We start from the raw sequence: 23,193 nt of genomic DNA, 5'->3' as shown, positions 1-23,193 counted from the left end.
GAGCCCAATGTGGGACTCAATCCCAGGGCGCTGGGATCATGACCTGAGCCGAAGGCAGCTGCTTAACCAACTGAGCCACCCAGGCGCCCCCCTAAAGAAATATTTATAGGGAGTGGCAATGACTTTGCTTGATCTTGACAGTGCCAAGACCCTTTCCTTCATTCTTAGGCTTAGATCAGCTTCTCACCCTTGAGAAAATGAATGCCTATTTTCCCTCTCCTAAATTCTTTGGGCATGCTGGATGTTCAGGTCAAACAGGCTTCTGCCCTGAGGGAAACCAAGCAGGTGGCTTTGTGGGCTGAGAGACCCAATAAGAGCAAGGAGGCCGACTTTAACTGTAAAAGAGTTTGAACATTCAGAGATGCACATAAGACAGATATCTATGCAACATCCTCTCTTAACAAATGTTAATGTTTTCCCATATCTGCTATTAAAAAAGAGAAATAAAATGACAGTTTAAGCTTTCTTTTATTCCTTCCTACCAGTCTCCCCTGTAGCTCCAGAGGAAACCACCACTCTGAAGCTCTTTCAATGCTTTCCTACTTTTACTTCTTATGTGTTTATTAAAAATAGGTATTAATAGATTTTTAAAAAATTATATCATTTATTTTCAATGTTAGCCTTAGTAATACATGTACAGCCAGTGCAACCATTTACCACACATTTACTCCCATGCCGAGGACATAGCACTAAGATACAAACATCGCTGCCCTGCATCACCAAGCTGTTCACTTGCTATTTGTGCATTTTTCTCTATGTTATGCTTCAATAAAGTGGCCTCCCCGCAAATCCCTACTCTTACGTAGCTTACTACCTTCCAGAGGACATATAATAAACAAGTAAAATATTTAGGTGGTGGTATTACAGAAAAAAAATGAAGCTGAGAAGAGTGATGAGGTGTGCCATGGAAGAGGCATGCTATTTTGATAGGGTAGTCAACAAAAAGGGCTGTTAAGAAAATCGTGGGCATAGATTTGCAAGAGATGAGGGACTAGACTATGTGTCATCTAGGGCAAATGGACTCCACCAAAGGGAACAGCAAAAATATGAGCCTGTTGTGTGTGTAAGTTACTGCAGCAGAGAGGTCAGTGGGCCCAGGGCAGTGAGAAGGAAGAGCTGGGGAGTCAGAGAGATAATACAGGGCAGCAGGTGGTAGCGATACTATGTAGGGCTTTTATTTTAGCTGTTCTTCAGTGAAATGGAAAGCTATTTCAGGACTTTGAGCAGATGAATGACACGATCTCAGGGTATTAAAGCATCACTCTAGCTGCTGAACTGCAGCCACAGGGAGGCAAGGATGGAAGCAGAGAAACCAATTAGGAGGCTGTTGCAAATATGTGGAGCAGAGATGACTGATGATGGGGACTTGGTCGAGGGTGGCAGAGGGAGCAAGAAATGATTATCCACATTCATCCTGATAGTTAGCCGACAGGACTTACTGAAGCTGGGAAGTGAGGAGCCAAAGACTCCAGAACAGTTCTCATGGTTATGGCCTGAGCAACTGGAAAAATGGGGTTCGTTTCCCAGAAGGAAAGGACTGGGGGAAGAATATGATTATGACCGGGGTGGAAGGGAGATACCATGAATTAGTTCATCTTTGGACACATTCAAGATATGTTAGGCATGCAAGCAGAGAAGTCACATATGCAGTCGATTACATGGGTCTGGAATCCTGGGCTAGAGATACAATCTTTGAAGTTGCCAGCAAGTAGATATTTAAAGTCATGAGACAGGGTGACGGCCACAATGAGGGCTGACCATAGAAAAAAGTAAGTTTAAAGATTGAGCCCTAGAAGAATTTTCATGTCTAGAGTAAAGAAATAAAGGGAAAAAAAAAAAAAAAAAACCTGGGAGAAGTAGCTGTCAATAAAGTACAAGGAAAAGCATGATAGCCCAGAAGCCAAGTGAAAAAAAAGGTGTCAAGGGTGAGAAGTGATGAATTGTACCGAATAATGCCGAAAGGTCAAGTAAAAGGACTGAAAAAAAGTACATTTAGCCACAGGAAGTGCCTCAGTGTCCTTCAGCAAGAACAGAAATAAAGGCCTGACTGGGAGGGGTGCAAGAGAAAACAGGAGGAGGAACACCTGGGTGGCTCAGTGGGTTAAGGCCTCTGTCTTCGGCTCAGGTCGTGATCCCAGGGTCCTGGGATCGAGCCCCGCATCGGGCTCTCTGCTCAGCAGGGAGCCTGCTTCCCTTCCCCTCTCTCGGCCTGCCTCTCTGCCTGCTTGGGATCTCTGTCTGTCAAATAAATAAATAAAATCTTAAAAAAAAAAAAGAGAGAGAGAGAGAACAGAAGGAGAGGAAGTGGAGACAATAAGCACAGGAATATTCCTAAGTGAAGCAAGAAATGGAGTGGCAGGCGGAGGGGGTGCAGGACATATATTTACAAATACATATGTTTAAGATGAGAAAAACTACAATTATGCTACTGGAATGATTCAATAGACAAGGAAAAAAAAAAGATGCAGAGGAGAGGACACTCGTAGGAATGATGTCCTAGTTTAAGGATGGGATCTAATGCAAGAGAAGTTGGCCTTAGGTAAGGGAACCAGGTATCACCAATACTAACAGGAAGAACAGGACGAACACAGAGACTAGATGCACACAGGTGACAGTAGTTATCTTCTGGCTGCTTTAATTTTTCTCAGTGAACTAGGAAAGCAGGTCACCAGCTGAGGACTGGGTAAAACGCTGAAGGCTGAGGAGAGAAGCTATAAAACTATAGTTCAGGAGGCTGGCACCTACGAGACTGGGACAATGCACTAGGCAAACAGATGCTTGAGGTTAGCAGTCAGGAATTTAAAGTGGGGCTGCTCACTGCAGCTCTGTTTTTCTGCAGCCACAGCTAGCCACACGGGGACAGGAGTGGTATAGGCAGAACTAGAATGGTTTTTTTTTCTTCTTTTTTTGGTGAGATGCTCTGGTTCTTTCATTTCAATATGTATTGCATTAAATTATAAGAATATGCCACATTAGCCCTTTCACTTAACTGACAGACATCTGTGCTGTGTCCATCTCGTTACTCCTTCAGACACTGCAGCAATAAGCATCCTTGCGTGTGTCTTTGTGCTCACACAGGAGAATTTCTAGTCCAGCGTATAGATCTAGAAGTGGAATTGCTGGACCATGATATGTGCTTAGACCATGATATGTGCTTAGCTTCACTCTAACTGCGTATCACCAAATTACTCCTCAAAATGATTATACCAATTTATCCTCTCACCAGCAGTGTATCCAAGTTCTCATTTCCCCCCTGCCAGACAGACTTCGAAATTTTTGCCACCCTAATGTGTATGAAATAGCATCTTATTGCCTTCATTGGCAAAATTCTGGTTTCAGGATGGAGCACCCTTTCATTTATAAGCCAGTCTGCTTTGTCTAACAGATCTCTACTCCATCACTCACTTAGCAAGATTACCTTAAGTACCTACCATGTGACTGGCATTCTGATAAGCAGGGGAACAAAGAAATTATCAAGAGACAGAGACCCTGCTTTCCTGGAAATCACGATCTGGTTTCAGGTGAGAGTGGGGAGAAACCCAAATAATCACAAATACAAACCGTGGTAATGTAAAGCACATTAACAGTAAACTATGAGAAATTAAAAGAGGGTGATCAATTAGGTGAAGGTAGGGCAGCAGAACCTGACGTGACATTTTCATTTCAACAGCTGAGCAAGAAAAAACCAGGCCCACTGTCAGGCATACACTGTCCTGTCTTCCCAGGCCACAGAGAGGTAAAGTATTTCTTATTTCCCATTAGAAAATGAGGAGATGTGTATTACGTTTCTCTAATATAAACAACAGAAATCTGACAAATTAGCTTAATCAAAAAGGAGTAAACTGGACCACAGTGGGGAGTCCGCTGAACCCGAGGAAGAGTTTCAGAAATTGAGCCAGGTCCAAGGACCTCAGGATTAGCAATGAGAACACCAACGTGTTGGCTGCATCTCCTCCTCCAACGGACCTTTCCTTTCTGGTAAGGAACTGGACTCTAGGCAGTTTTAGGCCTTCACCTTTCCAGTCTAGCAACAGAAAATTAAAGTGTCCCTGCCAAATCTATTTCGAACATTTTCTGGCAAAGGACTCTGGCTCAATTAGGTCACATACTTGCCCCTAGAACTATCATTAAGCCCCAGGGATGTTGACTTATGTTCCTGGGGTCAGTACAGCAGAAATGTTACAAGAAAAAGAGGGAGAAAAAAGGTGGGCAGAGACAAGAGACACCATAAGACCTAGAACAAGGAATTATAAGGATTAAATGAAATGACAGCTACGAAATATTTCAGATGATTTCTTTCTAGTAGTAAGCATGAATAAATGGTAGCTATTATTAACTCACCTGACCGTGATGAGTTTAGCAGTTAATCCCTCCTCCTGGATGCACCATACTTTAATCTTAGCCAAGTTCTGAAAACTGAAAAAGACAAACTGACATCCATTCAACTTAGAAGGCTATTTATTGAAATAATACAATGATGTTACAAGGATCCATTTCATGTTGCTTAGGAAGCTGGGTATTCCTAAGTGCATGTGCCTGATTGCTGGAACTAGAAAATCCTCTGTCCAATCAACCACACATACCACGGACACTCTGGGCTCCTTCTCTGTCAATGCTGATGTGCTGAGATTCAGACACTGGTTGGATCTAGGCCAAGTTCCACACAAATGCCAGCGGTTTTCTTTGAGTCTTCTGGACCTAAGTCTTTACAAACTTCCAAAGAAGTAGGATAGCACTCAACTAGGTTACAATTTATGTCATTCTTGCAAATAGTCCACTAGGGGAATCCCCAAATACTCAGCAGCAAATTATTCTTGATAAGCATGATAGCCGGTGGGGGGCAGGAGTCTGTATAGAATTACCCATTGTCAAACAATGTATCAGACAACACAGGGTCTTGGCACTGTGTGTGTGAGTGTTAAGCATGGAACACCACAAACCAGGTATTTTTGCATGGTTAAAGTCTTGGAAGGGCAGATTCCCATCTTGTTCCATTTGTGATGGACTACTGGACTAGACATCACACCTTTCAGCCCCCATGCACATTCTTCCTGCAAAGAATTATGAAGACTATCTGGGAGCTACCTCCTGTTGTCCAGGATGAGACAAGGATAATGGATCCTGCTACCTGGCATGCAAAGAAGGCAACAGGAAACGTTTACCATCAACATCACCCATATCATTCCTCTCCAGGATTCATCAGCGTGGGAAAATTTACTTGGGAAAGGCTGTTGTGTCAAAGGGGTCAAGGTCCACAGTTGCTTCCAAATTTATCTGGAGATAAATTTGGCACCTTTAGGATAATCCATGGGAGGCATGAGAGAACACTGGGATTGGGTTGGGCTACTAATGCTGATCTCATGCCTTACTGACGGAAGAGCAGCATAGAACTAAAGAAGTTGAATTTTTCATAATGAACTATTTCCTTGGCACACAAAATGGGTCATCACATCGGTTCTCAAAACTGATTTAAAGACAAGATTTTATGACAATGGGTAATTATATTTATACTTCTCCACAGTAAATTAACTTGGGGAAATTTTTTCCTCTTTAGTTTTGTGCTGTTTTCCCATTGGTTTAATAATAGGAAGCTTGGGGCAGCGCTTTCTCATGGGAGTGTGATTAAAAAAACAAAACAAAACAAAACACAGTAAGAGGACTTAACTGGTCTATGAAACTGACATATGATAGTGTAAAGTATAAATATTACACTTGGGAAAAGGAAAAAAAGTCACCAGCAGTTGAACTATTCACAGTTTTTGTTAACATTTTGGTATGTAAGCTTCCAACAAGCTGTTCTGAATATGTCTCTGACAAATCTGCCTCTGTATTTTGCTGCCTCTTATGCTTTTATGAATTCCTAGAGTATCCGAGTGCTCATTAGTTTGTGCATCTGATTTATTTTAAAATTTACATAAAGCCCTCTGAATTCCCAAATACCTTTTCAGTGGCTAGACCATAGGGCCAAAGATCCAGGAGACCTGCTTTCTCCACCCAGCTTTGCCATTATAAGCTGTATCATACTGTGCAAACCACTTCACATCTTTGGCTTTGGGTTTCTTCATCTGTACAATGAAGTGGTTGGACCAGCTGATCTCATTCTTTGAATGTTGGATTCCAGGAGGTGGAATTGGTTTCCATGGAGAATTTAATGTAAGAGCTGCAGTTGAATGCAGTTGTCAAGCAATTTTAAAAGTGAGTTTTGGTCATTACTGCAGGAGCTTTATTAAAAAAGGTTGTAAACAGAGAGTTACAAGTCAAACTGTTCAAAGTTGATGATCTCCTGCATACATATATTCAAAAGCTTTATAAAGTCCAATACATAGGCATATCCTTTCCAATTGGCTATCTATGATGTTTGTAGTTGTTTTTATAAAAGTCTATAATCAGATTTGAGAATGTGGTTTCTATTTATTAAAAAAAAAACATTGTCACTAGCACAGAGCTCTCTTCACACACACACACACACACACACACACACACACACACAAACACAGCCATCACATTCTCAAGCTTCCTCTCCAGTAAGAATCCTCAGATACTAAATAAGAACAATATTTTAGCTAAAATTTTCTGCACATTCCTTAATTTCAGGGCTTCTACAGTTTATTTCGTGCATGAATTCTCTGGTGTTTAGTTAGTGCTGAACTCCTACTGAAGTTTTTCCCACATTCCTTACACGCATAGGGTTTTTCTCCGGTATGAATTCTCTGATGATCATGAAGATTGGTTTTCTTCCGAAAGGCTCGCCCACATTCATGACACTCATAGGGTTTTTCTCCAGTATGCGTTCTCTCGTGCTGAATGAGGGATGAACTCTGACTGAAGGCTTTCCCACAGTCAATACACTCATAGGGTTTCTCTCCAGTGTGGGTTCTCTCGTGCTGAGTAAGTGACGAGCGCCGACTGAAGGCTTCTCCACATTCGTTACATTCATAGGGTTTTTCTCCAGTGTGAATTCTGTGATGCTCTATGAAGCTTGTACTCCTTTTGAAAGCTTTTCCACATACATTACACTGATAGGGTTTCTCTCCAGGATGAGAAACAGGTTGTTGACTAAAGTTCTGCTCACATTCATAGGGGTTCTGTCCGGAATGGATCCTCTGATGATCAGTAAAGTCAGTAATGAGGCTGAAGTCTTCCCCACAGTCATTACAATGATAGGATTTCACTTCAGCGACGGTGCTTTCATCTTGAGTAAGAGATGAGCTGTGCTTGAAATCTATGCTATAGTTATTGCTTTGGTAAGGTTTGCCTCTCTTATGAATCCTCATATGTTTATAAAGGGATGGACTCTGACCGAAAGCCCTCCCACATATGCTACATTCAAAAGGTTTCTCTCCCGTATGAGTCCTTTCATGCTGGACGAGGGAAGAACATCGACTAAAGGCTTTCCCACATTCCTTACACTGGAAGGGTTTCTCTCCACTATGTGTGACCTCATGCTGAGTGAGGGACGTGCCATGCCTGAAAGATCTCCCACATAAATTGCATCGATAGGGTTTCTCTCCAGTGTGAATTCTCTGGTGTTGAACAAGGGAGGAGCTGCGCTGGAAGGCTTTCCCACAGAGACTGCACTGGTAAGGCTTCTCTCCCGTGTGAGCATTCTCATGCTGACCAAGGGATGAGCTATGCCTGAAGGCCTTCCCACACACATTACATTCAAAGGGCTTCTCCCCAGTGTGAATTCTCTGATGCTCAGTAAGTTGTGTCTTCCAGAGGAAAGTTTTCCCACAGTCAGTACATTCATGGTGTTTCTTTCCAGGATAAATACCCTGATCTGTACCATTGGGGAAAGCTCCCTCTCCTTTATGAGTTTTCTCATGTTTAGTAAGCGATGATCTATGAATAAAGGCTTTTCTACATTTGTCACATTTATAAGGTTTCTTTTTCGCAAGGATGTTATTCTGATTAATTATATCTGAAGTATGTCCCAAATTGCTTCCAAGTGTATCACATTCATTAGGCCTTGAAGGAATGTTCAGTTGTGTAACTAGGACTGTGTTCAATCTAGAGTTTTCACCAAATTTATTTTGCTGGAAGTTTTCTTCTGGCGTGATTATTTTCTTCTGGTTGGATGCATCTGGCCCCAAGTACCTTTTCCAGTTTTCCTGGTGCCTCTCAAACTGGCTACCAACACCCCAAGTGCTTTGGAAAGTGGCATGTGAAAGGCCATCTGTGCTACGGGATCCTGTAGAGATGCTCTCTTGCAGATGTGATGATTTGGCTTCAGGCCTCGTCTTCCAGTCTGAAAAAAAAAATCCGAAGTACAAAAGTCCCCTATTCCCTCCTGCTGAAACAGACTACTACAGCAGGAATGGGGAAATGAAAGAAATATAAACTATACATGATTCTGTTTTGCAATTAGTCCTATAGTTTGGAGAGAAGACCCACAATGAAGGAAAGGAAGAGAATGGAGAAGCGACAGCGCAGACCACCGAGCCAGAGGGTATGGTAAGTCTAGAATGAGGAAGCCCCTCTAGGAGGACTGGTTAGGAAGTAAGGGAATAAGTGAGCATGAGAATGTTTAGCACAGACACAAATGGAATAAAACCATGGTCTGTCTCGCAAGATCCTGTATGTTCTTCATGCTTCCTGCCCATTTTACAAATCATCCCCAAATCTGTCTTCCTAATACAGCCAATTCACAATTTCTTTAAAGTCTCCTCTGAGGCTCCAAATCTTCAAATCCTAGAGAGAAAATCCACAGCAATTGATGTAATGGAAATCATCCTTTGACATACTTGGAGACCAACTGCTATACTTTAAAAGCTGAGATAAAGTCCTATCTTAGGAGGCAAATCATCATTGCCTTTATAATTAGGGCTAAGGTTTTAGCCTATTGGAGTTCTGGTTCTACACTAATCACCTCTCTTGAGCAAAAAGGATTTTACTTAGTCTAATAAATTGATCTCTAAACCGCTGTTTCAGGGTGCCCGGTGGCTCAGTTATTAAGTATCTGCCTTTGGCTCAGGTCATGATCCCAGGGTCCTGGGATCAAGTCCCACATTGGGCTCCTTGCTCAGTGGGGAGTCTGCTTTTCCCTCTACCTCTGCCCCTTCCCCTGCTTATGCTCGCTGGTGCTGTCAAATAAATAAATAAAATCTCAAAAAAACCAAAACCAAACCCCTATTTAACCTCAAAATACTAATACCAGACAATTAGTTTCTAGGTTTCTTTTTTTTTTTTTTAAAGATTTTATTTATTTATTTGACAGAGAGAGACACAGCAAGAGAGGGAACTACAATTAGAGGGACTGGGAGAGGGAGAAGCCGACTTCCTATCGATCAGGGAGCCTGATGTGGGGCTCGATCCCAGGACTCTGGGATCATGATCTGAGCCGAGGGCAGCTGCCTAATGACTGAGCCACCCAGGAGCCTCTAAAAACGGTAACTTTTAAAAACTAAGGAGAAGGAGGGCTCTGAGGTGATGGACATGTTCTATGTTGAAATGAATTTGGGTTAGATGGGTGAGTGCATTTGTCAAAATCAACTGGCTGGTCCCTAGAAGAGCCGCATATCTTACTCTATGCATGTCTTTCTTGGAAAAAGCCCCATAAATATTGAACTCTGGTTAATGATACACAGGAATATAGGAGTGAAATGTACTTGTGTTGGCAGCTTAGTTGGAAATGCATCAAAAAGTATGACAGATTTCAAAAAAAGATTGATAGAAGGGATAGATGAATATGTGATAAAGCAAACGTAATAATATTTTAACAACTGTAACATCTTGGTGGTAGGTATATTGTGTTCACTGTACAGTTTTTTCAACTTCCTATACATTTGAAAATATTCATAAAGTGTCAGGAGGGAAAAAAACAACAATCAAGGGACCCTAAGCCTCAAAATTCCTTACCCTGGAACAAGACTGAATTCTAATTTTCTAAATGACAGAAAATGCTTTGTATTTCTTCTAGAATACTTCTCAGAGGGATATTCAAGAAATGCTGACATGAATGAATGAGAAAGTTCTCTCCCCAATCACATGAAAAAACAATCAAGTAATTCCTGACTGCTTTCTATGTGCTCTGTAATACCGAATACATAGATAATACAATAGACTCTTTCTCCAAGAGCCTGAAGTCTTAGAAATAAGAATCAATTTTTTGATAAAAAAGGAAAACCATCAAATGGTATATTTTTAAAATCTGAGCTTGGGCAGTAAAGATGATATAAATGTGCTCAGGGAAGGAAGAAATAAATACATAAATACATAGTAAGTTCATGAATCGAACAGACACCTTGAACTTAAGGAATAGAAAGCTCTGGATAGGTAGAGAGTATCACCTGACTAGGGAAACTGTACATTACTTAGAGAAAACATTAAAAAGTTCAACCCAAGTGGAACTTGTTTTAGTGGGAACAGAAAGAGAATCCTGGAAGATATGATAGGGGCCCTGTAAGTCGAGGGGGAGTTTTATTTCCTATAACGGGGTATAGGGAGTAACAGCAAGGTTTTGTCAGAGGTAAGTGGTTTATGAAGATAGAGCATTAAAATCCAATATGGTCCACCAAGTGATGAGTAGATAAACAAAAGGTGGTTTGTCCATACAATGGAATATTACTCAGCAATACAAAGTATGAAGGTACTAATACATGCTACAACATGAATGAACCCTGAAAATATTATGCTAAGTGAAAGAAGCCAGTCACAAAAGGCTACATATTATATTACTCCATTTACATAAAATATCCAGAAATGGTAATCCATTGATAGATAAAGATTAATGGGTGCAGGAGTTGGGGGGAATGGAGAGTGGCTGCTAATGGGTATGGGGCTTCTTTTGGGATGTTGAAATGTTCTGTAGTTAGATAATGGTGATGGTTGCACAACTCAGTAAATATCTTAAACACCATGAAACTGTACACTTTAAAAAGGTGAATTTTATGGCATTTAAATTATATCTCAAAAAAGCTATGATTTTAAAAATCCAATATTGCTTATTAAAGAAAAGACTGATCAATTTCAACTGGGAATTGTAGTAATCTCCAAGTGGGGCCTAGTTTGAGAGGAAGCTAACCTGAACTGCAAGAAGTCTAAACTGACTGAGGTGTTTGTACTGAGGGATTAGAGATTCAGTGGTTTCTAATGGGCAAAGGGAGAAACGAGTAATGGGCAAGGTAACAAAATGTGCTGGCTGGCGATGAAAGATGATTAATTTAGATTTTAGGGATTTAATTGCATGGGACTTCCACAAGGATGGGTCCTACGAGAAGGGAAAAAAATGACCAGGGTACAAGTAAGGATTATTTCTAGGTCCAAAGTATAGAATAAAGCTCCGTAACTACCACCCTTGTTTGGTGGTAATACAGAAAGAAAAGGGGAGGAGGAGCGTCTCCCTCTCACTTAGGGAGAAAACCAAGCGAAGTCAAAGACCTAAAGCTACAAAGTACCTAGTAAGCCCGGAGACCAGGAAAGGATGATACTCCAGGAACCGTGGAGAGGCAATGAAGCAAACTGGCATGAAAACAGGATGGAAGGATGTGGTACTCTTCTCCAGAGAGGTGGTGCAGGAGTGTGGTGAGGAAAAGAAGTCTGAAGGCAAGTTATGAAAAGATGGGAGAATCAAAGCCATGGGTACTGCCTACAAGTCTGGGGCCACCGACTGTAAAAGCAGAAAGACAAAACAAGAGGACATGAGAGTTCAATTAATGTCTCAATGAATAAGAAAATGGATTGCTAATCATGATGGGAGACAGAGGACACCAGAGGAGAAAATCCAGCAATCGGGTCACAGTATATGAATGGTATTCTGTGTAGGACAAAGGGGTACATTTTCCTCTGAGACCTGCCAACAGCAGGAACACCCTACTGGAGAAGGGAGATGGCTCCGTCTCCTCTGCAGGTCTAGGAGTTCCCCAAGGCGCCAATATGAAGGTGCTCCGCGCTCTGCCCCGCCCCAGCTGTGCCACTGTGTGCCCAGATTCCTGCATGCCTCATTCCCCCTCATTTACCTGGACAGAAAGGTCTCTGGATTTCTCCCTCTGATATCCATGGCTCTTCTCCTTGTTCCAATTTGAAGATCACCTCTGGCTTGGAAACTTGATACCCTGCTCATGGGTAAATACACAAGATTTGGTTGTTTGTGCAAGTGGACAAAGACCCCTCCTACAAGTCAGTACTAGTCCTTGATCTTCAGGAACTCTGAAGGGAAAAAAAAGGTGCAACTTGAGGAGTCATGCAATCAAATGACCTACTTCCGGTTCTGCAAAAGAAAGAACTTTACCTCAAGAGCAGGCTCAGGGAACTATAAAGCTGAGTCCGAAAGAGAAGAAGAAGCTCTAATTGTGAGGCAACCCTGCTCATGGCCACGTGATCTACGAGCCCCACAATCTTAGCACCTAAGAAAGAAAAAACCTGCCAGTAGGCAAGATACTGACTCAGTCCTTACCAAGAGAAACCAGGTGGCTATAGTTCTCCAGCATCACATCCCTGTACAAGCGTCTCTGAGCAGGGTCCACGTGGTGCCATTCTTCCTGGGTGAAGTCCACAGCCACATCTTTGAATGTCACTGATTCCTGTAGGATCACATTCCTGTTCAACTAGGGATCCACACTACAGATGTTCCCATGGCAACACTGGGAACATACTTCAGGGCTATCAGAAACAGTGATCACACATTTGACATCCTGAGGGGGCAATGTTGGGTTAAATACACTAGCTGCTCACATAATTTTGTAAAGAATCCAGTACGGCAGGCAGGAATGTCATGAGGGGCAACATGCTCTGCAAGCCCATACCCCTACTTAGCTATTATGTTTTCTTGGAAAGCCAAGCCTTGTCACACAATCATCAATTCCTCACTGCCCACGCACTTTTGTTACCAAATCCAGATATTAAGGGGGGGGGGAAATTATGGCCCTCGTTCACCCCTTTCACCCATTTCACTGTGCTCCCTAGAAATCAGCACTGTGAACAGTTCGGGACATACATGCAAGAGTCCCTACTCCATGTTTCATTCACACATACAGAGAGTCTTGTTTTGTGAAATACCTTACATATGGCTCTACAACTTGCTTTTTGCATTTAACTATGTATCTTGGAGATCCTCCCATAGGAGTACAAATAATTCCACCATATCCCTTTGAATTGCCTCATAGTACTCCACAGACAACAGCACCATAACATATTCATCGCCTAAAACCAAGAGCACCCCACTGTCCTACGGAGGAGATCCAGACATGCCCACCACTTACTGGACTCCGGCCAGGCTGCCCTTGCTGATCCCTGAATACATCCAGCTTGTTCCTACCCTGGGGCTTTTATACTTGACACTCCCTCTTCCCTAGGATCTCTACATGGTGGAAAACTAGTTTCTAACTAGAAACTCAGTTCTCATCTTGAGCACACCCCTCAGGAAAGTTGCCCTAGCACCTCCCTCCAATTTACTCCCCCATCGCACTATACCATGTTAATATTCCTCCAAACACAGGCACCTCTCACTGCCCGAATCCTGCCACTTGAACTGAGGAACCAAACACATGCAGGTAAAAAGGACACCTGTACTTTCAACAATAATCTGAGATTAACTTGTTAACCTCTCTGCCCCCCATCCCAGACACCATGAGCTCCACAAGAAGAGGGACTTTATCTATCTTAATCATTTATATGCCCAGCACAGAGTGGATGTTTAAGGAATGCTTGGTGAGGGGGCTGCGCTGAGCCTAGCTGGTTCAGTTGGTTTAGTGTCTGACTTCAGCTCATGTCATGATCCTGGGGTCCTGGGATCCAGCTTGATGTCAGGCTCCCTGATCAGCAGGGAGTCTGGTTCTCCCTCTCTAACCCACTCATGCTCTATCACTCTCTCTCTCTCTTAAATAATAAAATCCTTAAAAAAAAAAAAATGGTTGGTGAGTGAATAAACCAGTCCCTGTTAGTGGACAATTAGTCAGTATTTTGCTCCTACAAACATTACCACAGTAACTCCTTTTTGTAGATATAGCTAGTTAGAATTGGAATTGCTAGGTCAAGGTCTTTTCCCGATGCTTACCCCTGCAATCACTTCTTCCTCACTACTCACTGAACCTAGGCTGGCTAAGAACCCCATGCTTCTCCATCAGTTCCAGTACTTAAGGACTGAGTTTTGTCTTGTCTTACCAGGCCTTGTTAAGGCTATGAGATACCTGTCAACATGCCCTACCTGAAATATTTCCTTTGGTCCTGGTTGGATTTCGATCTCAAATTGTATACAGTAAAATATGGTAAAGATAATTAGTGTGAAAAGGCACTGAGAGCAGAGCTGGGTTAACTGGAGCAGTAAGGGAAGGTTACATGGAAGTTTCCGCCTTATTTTGTGTCCCTCTCTCTCTGTGGGCCCCGCTATAGCTCATCTGGAGCTACTTCAATTTCCTGCGGGGTATCATTCTCTCCCCACCTTCCCCCTTGTCTTTCCTGTGCTAATTCCATTTCATACTTCAGGTCTTGGTTAACAGATCCTCAGTGAAGTCTTCGGATCCCTCACTGGAGGGTCAATCCCTGTATTATGTGTTTTGGGTCTGGTTTTTTTGTTTGTTTTTTGTTTTTTGTTTTGGTATTATGTGTTTTAAGCCATTTTGTACACCTATGACTACTCGAATAAACCTAATAATCTATTTAATATTTGTTTTCCTAGTTAGATGTTGAGCATTTTATGAGGGCAGAGACTGTACCTTTTTTTCTTTAACTTGAAAACACAGTGTCCAGCAAGTATCTGATTCACACTGAACTTTGGTTTCCTGACAGAGATGTGAATTCTAGAGAAGACAGGAGAGGGCCCTCCTCCTGTTGAGAGAGGATCATGACCACATCCACACCCAACACTGGCTCCTCCATACCGTATTCTTGCTCAGCACTGTGGCTGTGTCCCTGCAGGAACAAGGAAGTGCTGGAATGTGGGAGATTTTTCCAACAGAAATCAGGGATCTGGACTGTGCCAGGGAAGATGGCAGGAGACATTCACTAGGTGCCTGGCTTTACCAGATGCACTGTGGCAGAAAGAAATACGCAACTGAAAAACACTGCAGTCCTTGAGTAGGTTCCAGTCTATTTTAAGATGTTTTATTCATTACAGCACAGTATGAGACAACTCGTAGTAAAGCGAGGTGCCACAGGCCTGCAGAGGACAGAAAATAAGGCTGGCTATGCCCTAGGCCTGAAGATGTAAGTACCATTTGAATCGGAGAAGAAAGTGGGAATCCAATCTGGGGACTACCAAGCTTGAAAAGAGAGGCTGGGCTTGGGATGGGCATGGCCAGCAGGGTAAAAGGGGTTGGATCGAGGCAGGCATTTTAAGTCAGGTTGTAAGAAATAACACTTTCTCCTCATTGCCTACTCTGTCCTGTAAACATACAGCCCTTTGGTTGTCAACCAACCTGGATTCCTTTGCCTAACTGGTCCCTCCAATCAACTTATTATTTTCAAATGTTTATTTATTTAAATAATCTCTATACCCAACGTAGGGCTTGAACTCACAACTCTGAGATCAAGAGTCACATGTTCCTCCAACAGAGCCAGCCAGGCATCTCTATTATTTTTAATTAATTATCTCTGCACCTATGTGGGGCTCGAACTCATAACCCTGAGATTGAGTCCTATTCTCTTCTCAGTGAGCCAGCAAAGGTGCCCCCAGTTTCCCTCTATTTAATACATGGGCTCCTGATTTTCTTCTGCTTCCCCAAACAGACTGCACTCATGGCAGGGAATGCTAACCAGTAAACAAATGTCTAGTTCAACAAATGTCATTTCTTGCCTCAACAGGGCAACTACTGGCTTCTGTTCTACTCTTGGTCCCACAACTCTCTTTCCTACCGGCTCTGGGAGTCAGTCTTCTAAAATGCAAACCTTTGATCATGTTACAAACCAGGCCACCATCACCTCTGACCTGGACTACTGCTACAACCTCCTAACTTCTCTCCTTCTCCATTTATGCCCTGCTCCGAGGTCTGTCTTCCATATATCAAACAGAGTGATCGTGTTAAAATCTGTCAGATCAATTCACTCCTTTGCTTAAAAATTGCCAACAGGATCTCAGTTCACTCCAAGTAAAAGCCAAAGTCCTCACAGTGGCCTACACATCTCCCTGCCACTCTGTCCCCTACTATGTTTCTGACTTCATCTTGAACCTCATCCCTGACCCACTGCTCTTCCTCCTTCAGATTCCTGGAACACACCAAGCATGTTTCTGCTCTGGAGCCTTTGTTTTGACCGTTCCCTTGACTTGGAAGCTTCTTCCTGCAGATTTGCACGTGGCTCCCTATTCATTTGCTCCAGCTCTTTGTTCCAATGTCACCTCATCACAGCAAATGTCCCTGACCACCCTGCATAAAACAGCATCCCACCCTGCATTGTCGCTCTGATTTCCTCTCCTTTTCATAGTCCTTCCCACCTAACATATATTTTCATTTGCTTATAGTATGCATTGCAGAGCACAATGTAAACTCTGGGAGAGCCTGACTATCACCTATTTTCTTCATGTCTGACTCTTCAGTGCCTAGAACAGACCTGGTGCATAGTAGGTGTTCCAGAAATATTTAATAAATGCTTTTCTTTTAAGATTTTCTATTTATTTATTTTTGCATGTATGCACGACAGAGAGAGCATGTGTGTGAAAGCAAGCACGAGAAGGGGCAAGCACGAGGGTCAGAGGGAGATGCAAACCTTACTCTAAGCAGGGAGCCCAATTCAGGACTCGATCCCAGGACCCTGGGATCATGACCTGATCTGAATACAGATGCTTAACCGACTGAGCCACCCAAGCACCCAAAAAATGTTTCTCTTTGATTAAAAATTAGATTCCTTCATGTGACCTTCAGAGTCCTTCATAACCTGGTCCACACCTTACTTCCACAGCCTTACCTCTGGCTTTTCCTAACTGTGGACATCATAATTCAGCCTACAGAAGAGTTACAACTTGAAACTAAACACTCTCTTTTGCCTCTGTAAAAATGCTTGGCCTACCCTCTTCTGCCTAGGTAACATTAATTCTCTCAGCAAGACTCTGTAAAGTTTTCTCTTCTGGGGTTCCTCTCCTACCCCCATGTCTGGGCCAAGTGCCTCCCACCTTCCACAACCCTCCTCCCTGGGCCCCCTCTAGCACGCTCATAAGACATTACGTTATATTGTCTGTTGCCTTTTATTCATTGAGCTTCCAAAGGGTCAAGACCTTGTCTTAGGCACCTTTGAATCCCCAGAGGTCAGAATCAGTTTGGTACATAAAAGACAATCAAGAGCTTGTAATATTAAACAGGTAAAATGTACTGAGACCTCTGGTGTGAGTGAGCCACTCCGAGAGCTCAACTCGACAGCACTCACCCTCCTTCCAGATACGAATGGACCTCATTATCAACCCCTTTTAAAAATTAAGAAGGTTATCATGAAGTATCAAGTATTTTGCCTTTGTCATGTTAACATAAAAGGTCCAAAGAACTAGAAACAGCATATACAACATTGAGAAGACTCGATTTCCTGGGCCCATAAAAAGTGGCCCACTAATAACGTGCAATCCCTTGGGTGAATCACAGACCTCCTGGTCCAATCTTCTCATCTATAACATCTCTAGCTGGGTTCCCAGAGCTGAAAACCCAAGAGTTAAGAGCAGAAGGGTGAAAGGACACTTCGAGCTCTGCAGAACAACACTTGCAGATATAGAGATACCACCTCCCACTCCAACATGTGCCAACTGCAGAGCAGAAATCTGCTCAGATTCTAACTCAGGAAACTTTGTAACTTAGAAACTTCCCAAAGCTGAAAACCAGAGAATGGTAGCTAGTAAGTAAAAACAATCACATTTATACAAACTACTCTAAGACCAAAGTTAGTTTCCCCAATTAGAACGCATTGCATTTGCTAAGACACAGTGTAGGGTTTTCACTCAAGTACTCTGTGCTTTCTGATACCAGACCAGTAACAGCCTTGCAAACTGGGCTAAGGGCATATCTAACCATTGAGCATGGATAGAAACCACTATTACTCCTTTACACGCACACACACACACACACACACACACACATGCCCCACATAGGCTAAGGGCATGATCATCCACAGCATCTCACCTGGAAACCTGGACCTTATCCTTGTCTCATTTTTCCTTTATGCCCTGGAATCACCAAGAGCCTCAAAAAACATCTCCTACATATAGACCCTCCCTTTCATTCTCAAATCCTGCTCAAAAACCTCCCCTGCCAATGATACCATTAAGCCAGGCAGTAACCTTCTAGATGCATGCTGATGTGGTAGCCACCAGAAACATGTCACAACTGAGCACCTGTAATGTGGCTAATTCAAACTCGGCTGTGTGGCAAGTATAAGTTACACATTGGGTTTCAAAACAGCACCAAAGTAAAGAAATAAATAAACTATCTCGTTAGTAACCTTAAAATACTAATTCATTTAGAAATATTTCAGTTATATTGGGTTAAATAATATGTATTACCAAAATTAATTTCACCCATCTCTTTCTACATTGTACCACTAGAAAATTTAAAATTATGTATGTAGTTTCCGTTGTTTTGGACCGTCCTAGATCTCCACCTCACCCTGTGGATATACTTAGCACCCGCCTCAGTGCAAGGAGCCCAGGAAATGACTTAAAGGCTGGCAGAACAGACTCTCCACAGAGAAATGTAGAGAAGAGGCCGCAACGAAGAGAATAGGAAGGGTGAAGCCTGGTAAGGAGCCAAACTGATCTGTTTGGACTGTTTGCAGGAGGGCGGAACAACGTGGGCACAGAGAAAGAAAAGAAGCAGATCCCCACCCCGGGCACCCCAGGCACCCCAGGCACCCCAGGCACATGGGACTGCACTGGCAAGATGAATCCCTGTAACATTCAGCTTTCAAAATCAGAGGGGCCTAACTTTGAACGTTCTTATAATAAGTGGGGCTTAACACATGGGAATTTAATAAAGTTTTTTTTTTTATGATTTTATTTATTTCAGAGAAAGAGCAGGGAGTAGAGCAAAAGACAGCATGAGCTGGGGGAGGGCAGGGGAGATGGAGAAATGGACTCCCTGCTGATCAGGGACCCTGAGACCATCACCTGAGCAGGAGGCAGACACCCAACTGACTGAGCTACCTGGTACCCCATGCAACTTAGAAAAAAAAAAAAAAAATCACTGGGTTCAGCTCTCAAAGAGCCAGACAGGGTGATAAGAAACTGAGTACCGGCCTTTATAGAGACAGCACAAGGTGCCTGGGTGGTTCAGTGGGTTAAGCCTCTGCCTTCAACTCAGGTCATGATTTCACGGTCCTGGGATCGAGTTCCGCATTTGGGCTCTCTGCTTGGCAGGGAGCCTGCTTCCTCCTCTCTCCCTGCCTGCCTCTCTGCCTACTTGTGATCTCTGTCAAATAAATAGATAAAAATCTAAAAAAAAAAAAAAGGCACACCAAACAGCCCCAGAAAAATAATATCACGGAAGGTGCAATTTGAAAAAGACCTGGGGTACAGGATAAGAGATTTATTTCCTAATCTCAGACCACATGCTGGAGGGGCAGGAATCTCTGGGAGACTTCTCTAAGAACAAAAGAGCTGGCAGGTGCCATTTCCCTCCCCCACGCCCCACCCTGAATACATGGGCACCTTTGGGAACCCCTGCAGTGTGAACACTCTCCACCCAGCTTGCTCACAGTACACCCAGCCCTAGTGCTCTTCTGTGGACTCACCCGACATCCCAGCCTAAGCAGGAGCTTTCCCAGGAGGCTGCAGGTCCTGCCCCACACCAGACTATTAAGGGCCTTACAGGCACTGTGTGCCCCAACCCTCACGTTCTCTTGCAGACCTGCCCCCTCCAATATACCCTTAGCCAGAGTTCGTCCAAAGCAGTGCCACAGCCTGGCAGTAAGCCAAAAAAAAAAAAAAAAAAAAAATTAGTATATTTCCAAAAATAAAACAGTCAAGGGAGTCACAAAATGAAAGGCTATAAACTGTGACACCATATACCTAAAATGTTGGCGGGGAGAAGAGTAAAGAATGGGTTCAAACTCTGGAGACCATCAACTTAATACGGACTGCTATATGTGCAAGATTCTATATACAAACCTAACGGTAACCACAAACCAAAAACCAGTAACAGACATGCCAAAAAAAAAAAAAAAAAAAAAAGAAGAAGAAGAAGAAGAAGAAAAGAGAGAGAGAGTGGAATCCAAGTATATCACTAAGGAAAGCCAGGAGAGAGAGAAAAGAGCAAAAGAAGGCAAAGAACTACAAAAGCACCCATAAAACAAGTAACAAAAAGGCAGTAAGTACACACCTATCAATAATTACTCTGAACACAAATGGACAAAACACTCCAGTCAAAAGACACAGGGTGACAGAATGGAGAAAAAAATAAGACCCATCTATATCTTGCCTAAGAGAGACTCACGCCAGACCTAAAGACATGCAGGTTTAAAGTGGAAAGATAGGCAAGCATTTATTATGCAAATGAAAATGAAAAGAAAGCTGGAGTAGCATTACTTATATTGAACAAAACAGACTTTAAAACAAAGACTTTAGGGATGCTTGGGTGGCTCAGTCGGTTGAGAGTCTGCCTTTGGCTCAAGTCTTGATCCTGGGCTCTTGGAATGGAGTCTGGCATCTGGTTCCCTGCTCAGCCGGGAGTCTGCTTTTCCCTCTCCCTCTGTCATTCCCCTTGCTTGCGCTCACTTTCTCTCTGTCAAATAAGTAAATAAAAATCTTTTAAAAACATGAAAAACAGGAGCGCCTGGGTGGCTCAGTGGGTTAAAGCCCCTGCCTTCGGCTCAGTTCATGTTCCCAAGGTCCTGGGATCAAGCCCCGCATCAGACTCTCTGCTCAGCGGGGAGCCTGCTTCCCCCTTTCTCTGCCTGCCGCTCCGCCTACTTGTGATCTCTCTCTCTGTGTCAAATAAATAAATAAAATCTGAAAGAAAGAACATGAAAAACAAAACAAAACAAAAACTGTAACATGAGACAAAGAAGGGCACTATATAGTCATAAAGGAGATAATGTAACAAGATATAACAATCGTAAATATTCATGCACCCAACATGGGAGCCACCAAAATACAAAAAGCAGCTCATAAAAAACATAAAGAAAGTCTTCAAGAGTAATACAATAATAGCAGAGGACTTTAACACTCCACTTAAATCAATGGATAGATCGTCCAAACAGAAAATCAAGTAGGAAACAGTGGCTTCAAATGACACATTGGACCACATGGAGCCAACAGATACATTCAGAACATTCCATCCTAAAACAGCAGAATACACTTTCTTTTCAAGTGCACATGGAACATTCTCCAGAACAGTTCATATGACAGGCCACAAAGCAAGTCTGAAGAAATTCAAAAAGAATGAAGGCATACCATGCATCTTTTTCAACCACAATGCTATGAAACCACAAGAAAAAAATCTGGAAGAAACACAAACATGTGGAGGTTAAATAACATGCTACTAAACGGTGAATGGGTCAACCAAGAAATCAAAGAGGAAATAAAAAAATAGATGGAGACAAATGAAAACACAGCAGTCCAAAATCTTTGGGATACAGCAGAAGTGGTTCTAAAGGGACTTTATAGGGATGCAGCCTTACAGCTTTCTCTCCAAATCTGCCCCCTTTTCTCACCAATTTTGGACTCCTTGCCCTTACTACAGCATTCTCTTTTGAGGCTCTTTGTCTTTGTACATCTTATCTGACCACCATGTACTTTCTTCCCTCAGCATTATAGGAAAAATTCCTACTCCCCTTTCTAGAACCAGTCCAATGGTCTCTTCCCTTCTGAAGCTTTTCCAGATCCCTCATCTCCCTGCCTCCCCCTTCATCATTTGGTCCATATCTCCATTTCAGAATAGTAGCTGTTTGGTGTTTTGATTGTTTTTTAAGTATATATGCTTTTTTTTTTTTTTTAAGATTTTATTTATTTATTTTTTTAAAGTAATCTTTCTCTCTAACTTGGGCTTGAACTCATAACCCTAAAATCAAGACATGAATGTTCTACCAACTGAGCCAGCCAGGCGTCCCTAGAACTGTAGCTTTTTGGTCATGTTTTACTCCTTCACCATCTTCTCAAACTCTTTTTCCAAAAATTAAGCACAGTGGAATTGTCCAGAATCAGCAGAGCAACTTAGAAAACTTGCCATGCATGGAGGGCCCTGACAAACAACTTTTAAAAACTCCTCAGGTAATTCATTATAAAAGAGTAACAGGTAACATTCAGTGAACACTCACCACAGGCCAGGCACCGAGCTCAGTCATTTATGTACACCCTCTCACTAAATTTCCTCAATGAAGCCCTACTGACGTCACAAAGGAAGCACGCATCTTCACCCAACTACTTATGAAATGTGACCCTAGTTAAGAACCACTGCCTGGCATAGAGAAGGTATTCCAAAAATGTCTGCTGAATGAATGAATATAGAGTCTGGATCACTCTTTTTGTTTTTTTAAGATTTTATTTGACAGAGGCAAAGAGCATAAGCAGGGAGAGTGGCAGGCAGAGGGAGAGGGAGAATCAGGCTCCCCAAAGAGAGGGGAGCCCAATGAGGGCTCCATCCCAGGACTCTGGGATCCTGTCCTGGGCCAAAGGCAGATGCCCAACTGACTAAGCCACCTAGGCACCCATTCTGGGTCATTCCTACTGAAGGAAAATGAGGAATCATTTTCAGAATCATAAATAACAAACAAACAAATAAATAAATAATATTTTTGTTAAATAAAAAGCAGGGGCAAACACAAAAATGATGATGTTGAGAGCCAAATTCAAAAGCTGGCTCCTCTTAAGTACCAGATAAACAGAAAAACCTCTGGACTATCTTGTATATAAAAGAAACAACTGGGGGCTCCTGGGTGGCTCAGTGGATTAAGCCTCTGCCTTCCACTCCGGTCATGATCTTGGGGTCCTGGGATCAAGACCTGCATCGGGCTCTCTGCTAGGCGGGGGGAGCCTGCTTCCCCCACCCGCCCCCGCCTCCCTCTCTGCCTAGTTGTGGTCTTTGTCAAATAAATAAACAAAATCTTTAAAAAAAAAGAAAAGAAAAGAAAAAGAAAAACAACTTGGGTCCCTGGCTGGCCTAGTCAGTGTAGTGTGTGGCTCTTGATCTCGGGGTTCTGAGTTGGAGCCCCACAATGGGTGTAGAGATTACTCAAAAATAAAAATCTTAAAAAAAAAAAGAAACAACAAAACAAATGACTTTAAAGGGAATAAACAAACCAGTAAAATACACACCAGGTGTTAAGAAATGTGAAAAATCTTAATGAAAT

At 42.6% G+C, this 23,193-nt stretch overlaps 1 protein-coding gene across 5 annotated transcripts in view; it reads right to left on the bottom strand.

The window, feature by feature from the left end:
- Positions 1-6,472: 6,472 nt before the first annotated feature.
- ZFP90 (ZFP90 zinc finger protein) overlaps positions 6,473-23,193 on the bottom strand; it is a 96,279-nt gene continuing 79,558 nt past the window's right edge. For 4 of the 5 annotated variants that reach the window (XM_032325198.1, XM_032325196.1, XM_032325197.1 and 1 more), the window contains 3 exons: positions 12,395-12,521; positions 11,958-12,053; positions 6,473-8,248 (listed from right to left, as the gene is read on the bottom strand). In XM_032325198.1, the coding sequence (XP_032181089.1) occupies positions 6,600-8,248; positions 11,958-12,053; positions 12,395-12,428 (1,779 nt within the window). In that variant the 5' untranslated portion in view covers positions 12,429-12,521 and the 3' untranslated portion in view covers positions 6,473-6,599. The other variant, XM_032325200.1, reaches the window with a different exon arrangement.

This window comes from Mustela erminea, chromosome 19, assembly GCF_009829155.1.
Source record: "Mustela erminea isolate mMusErm1 chromosome 19, mMusErm1.Pri, whole genome shotgun sequence".
NCBI classification, from domain to species: Eukaryota; Metazoa; Chordata; class Mammalia; order Carnivora; family Mustelidae; genus Mustela; species Mustela erminea.
This window is presented reverse-complemented; position numbering and strand designations above follow the sequence as displayed.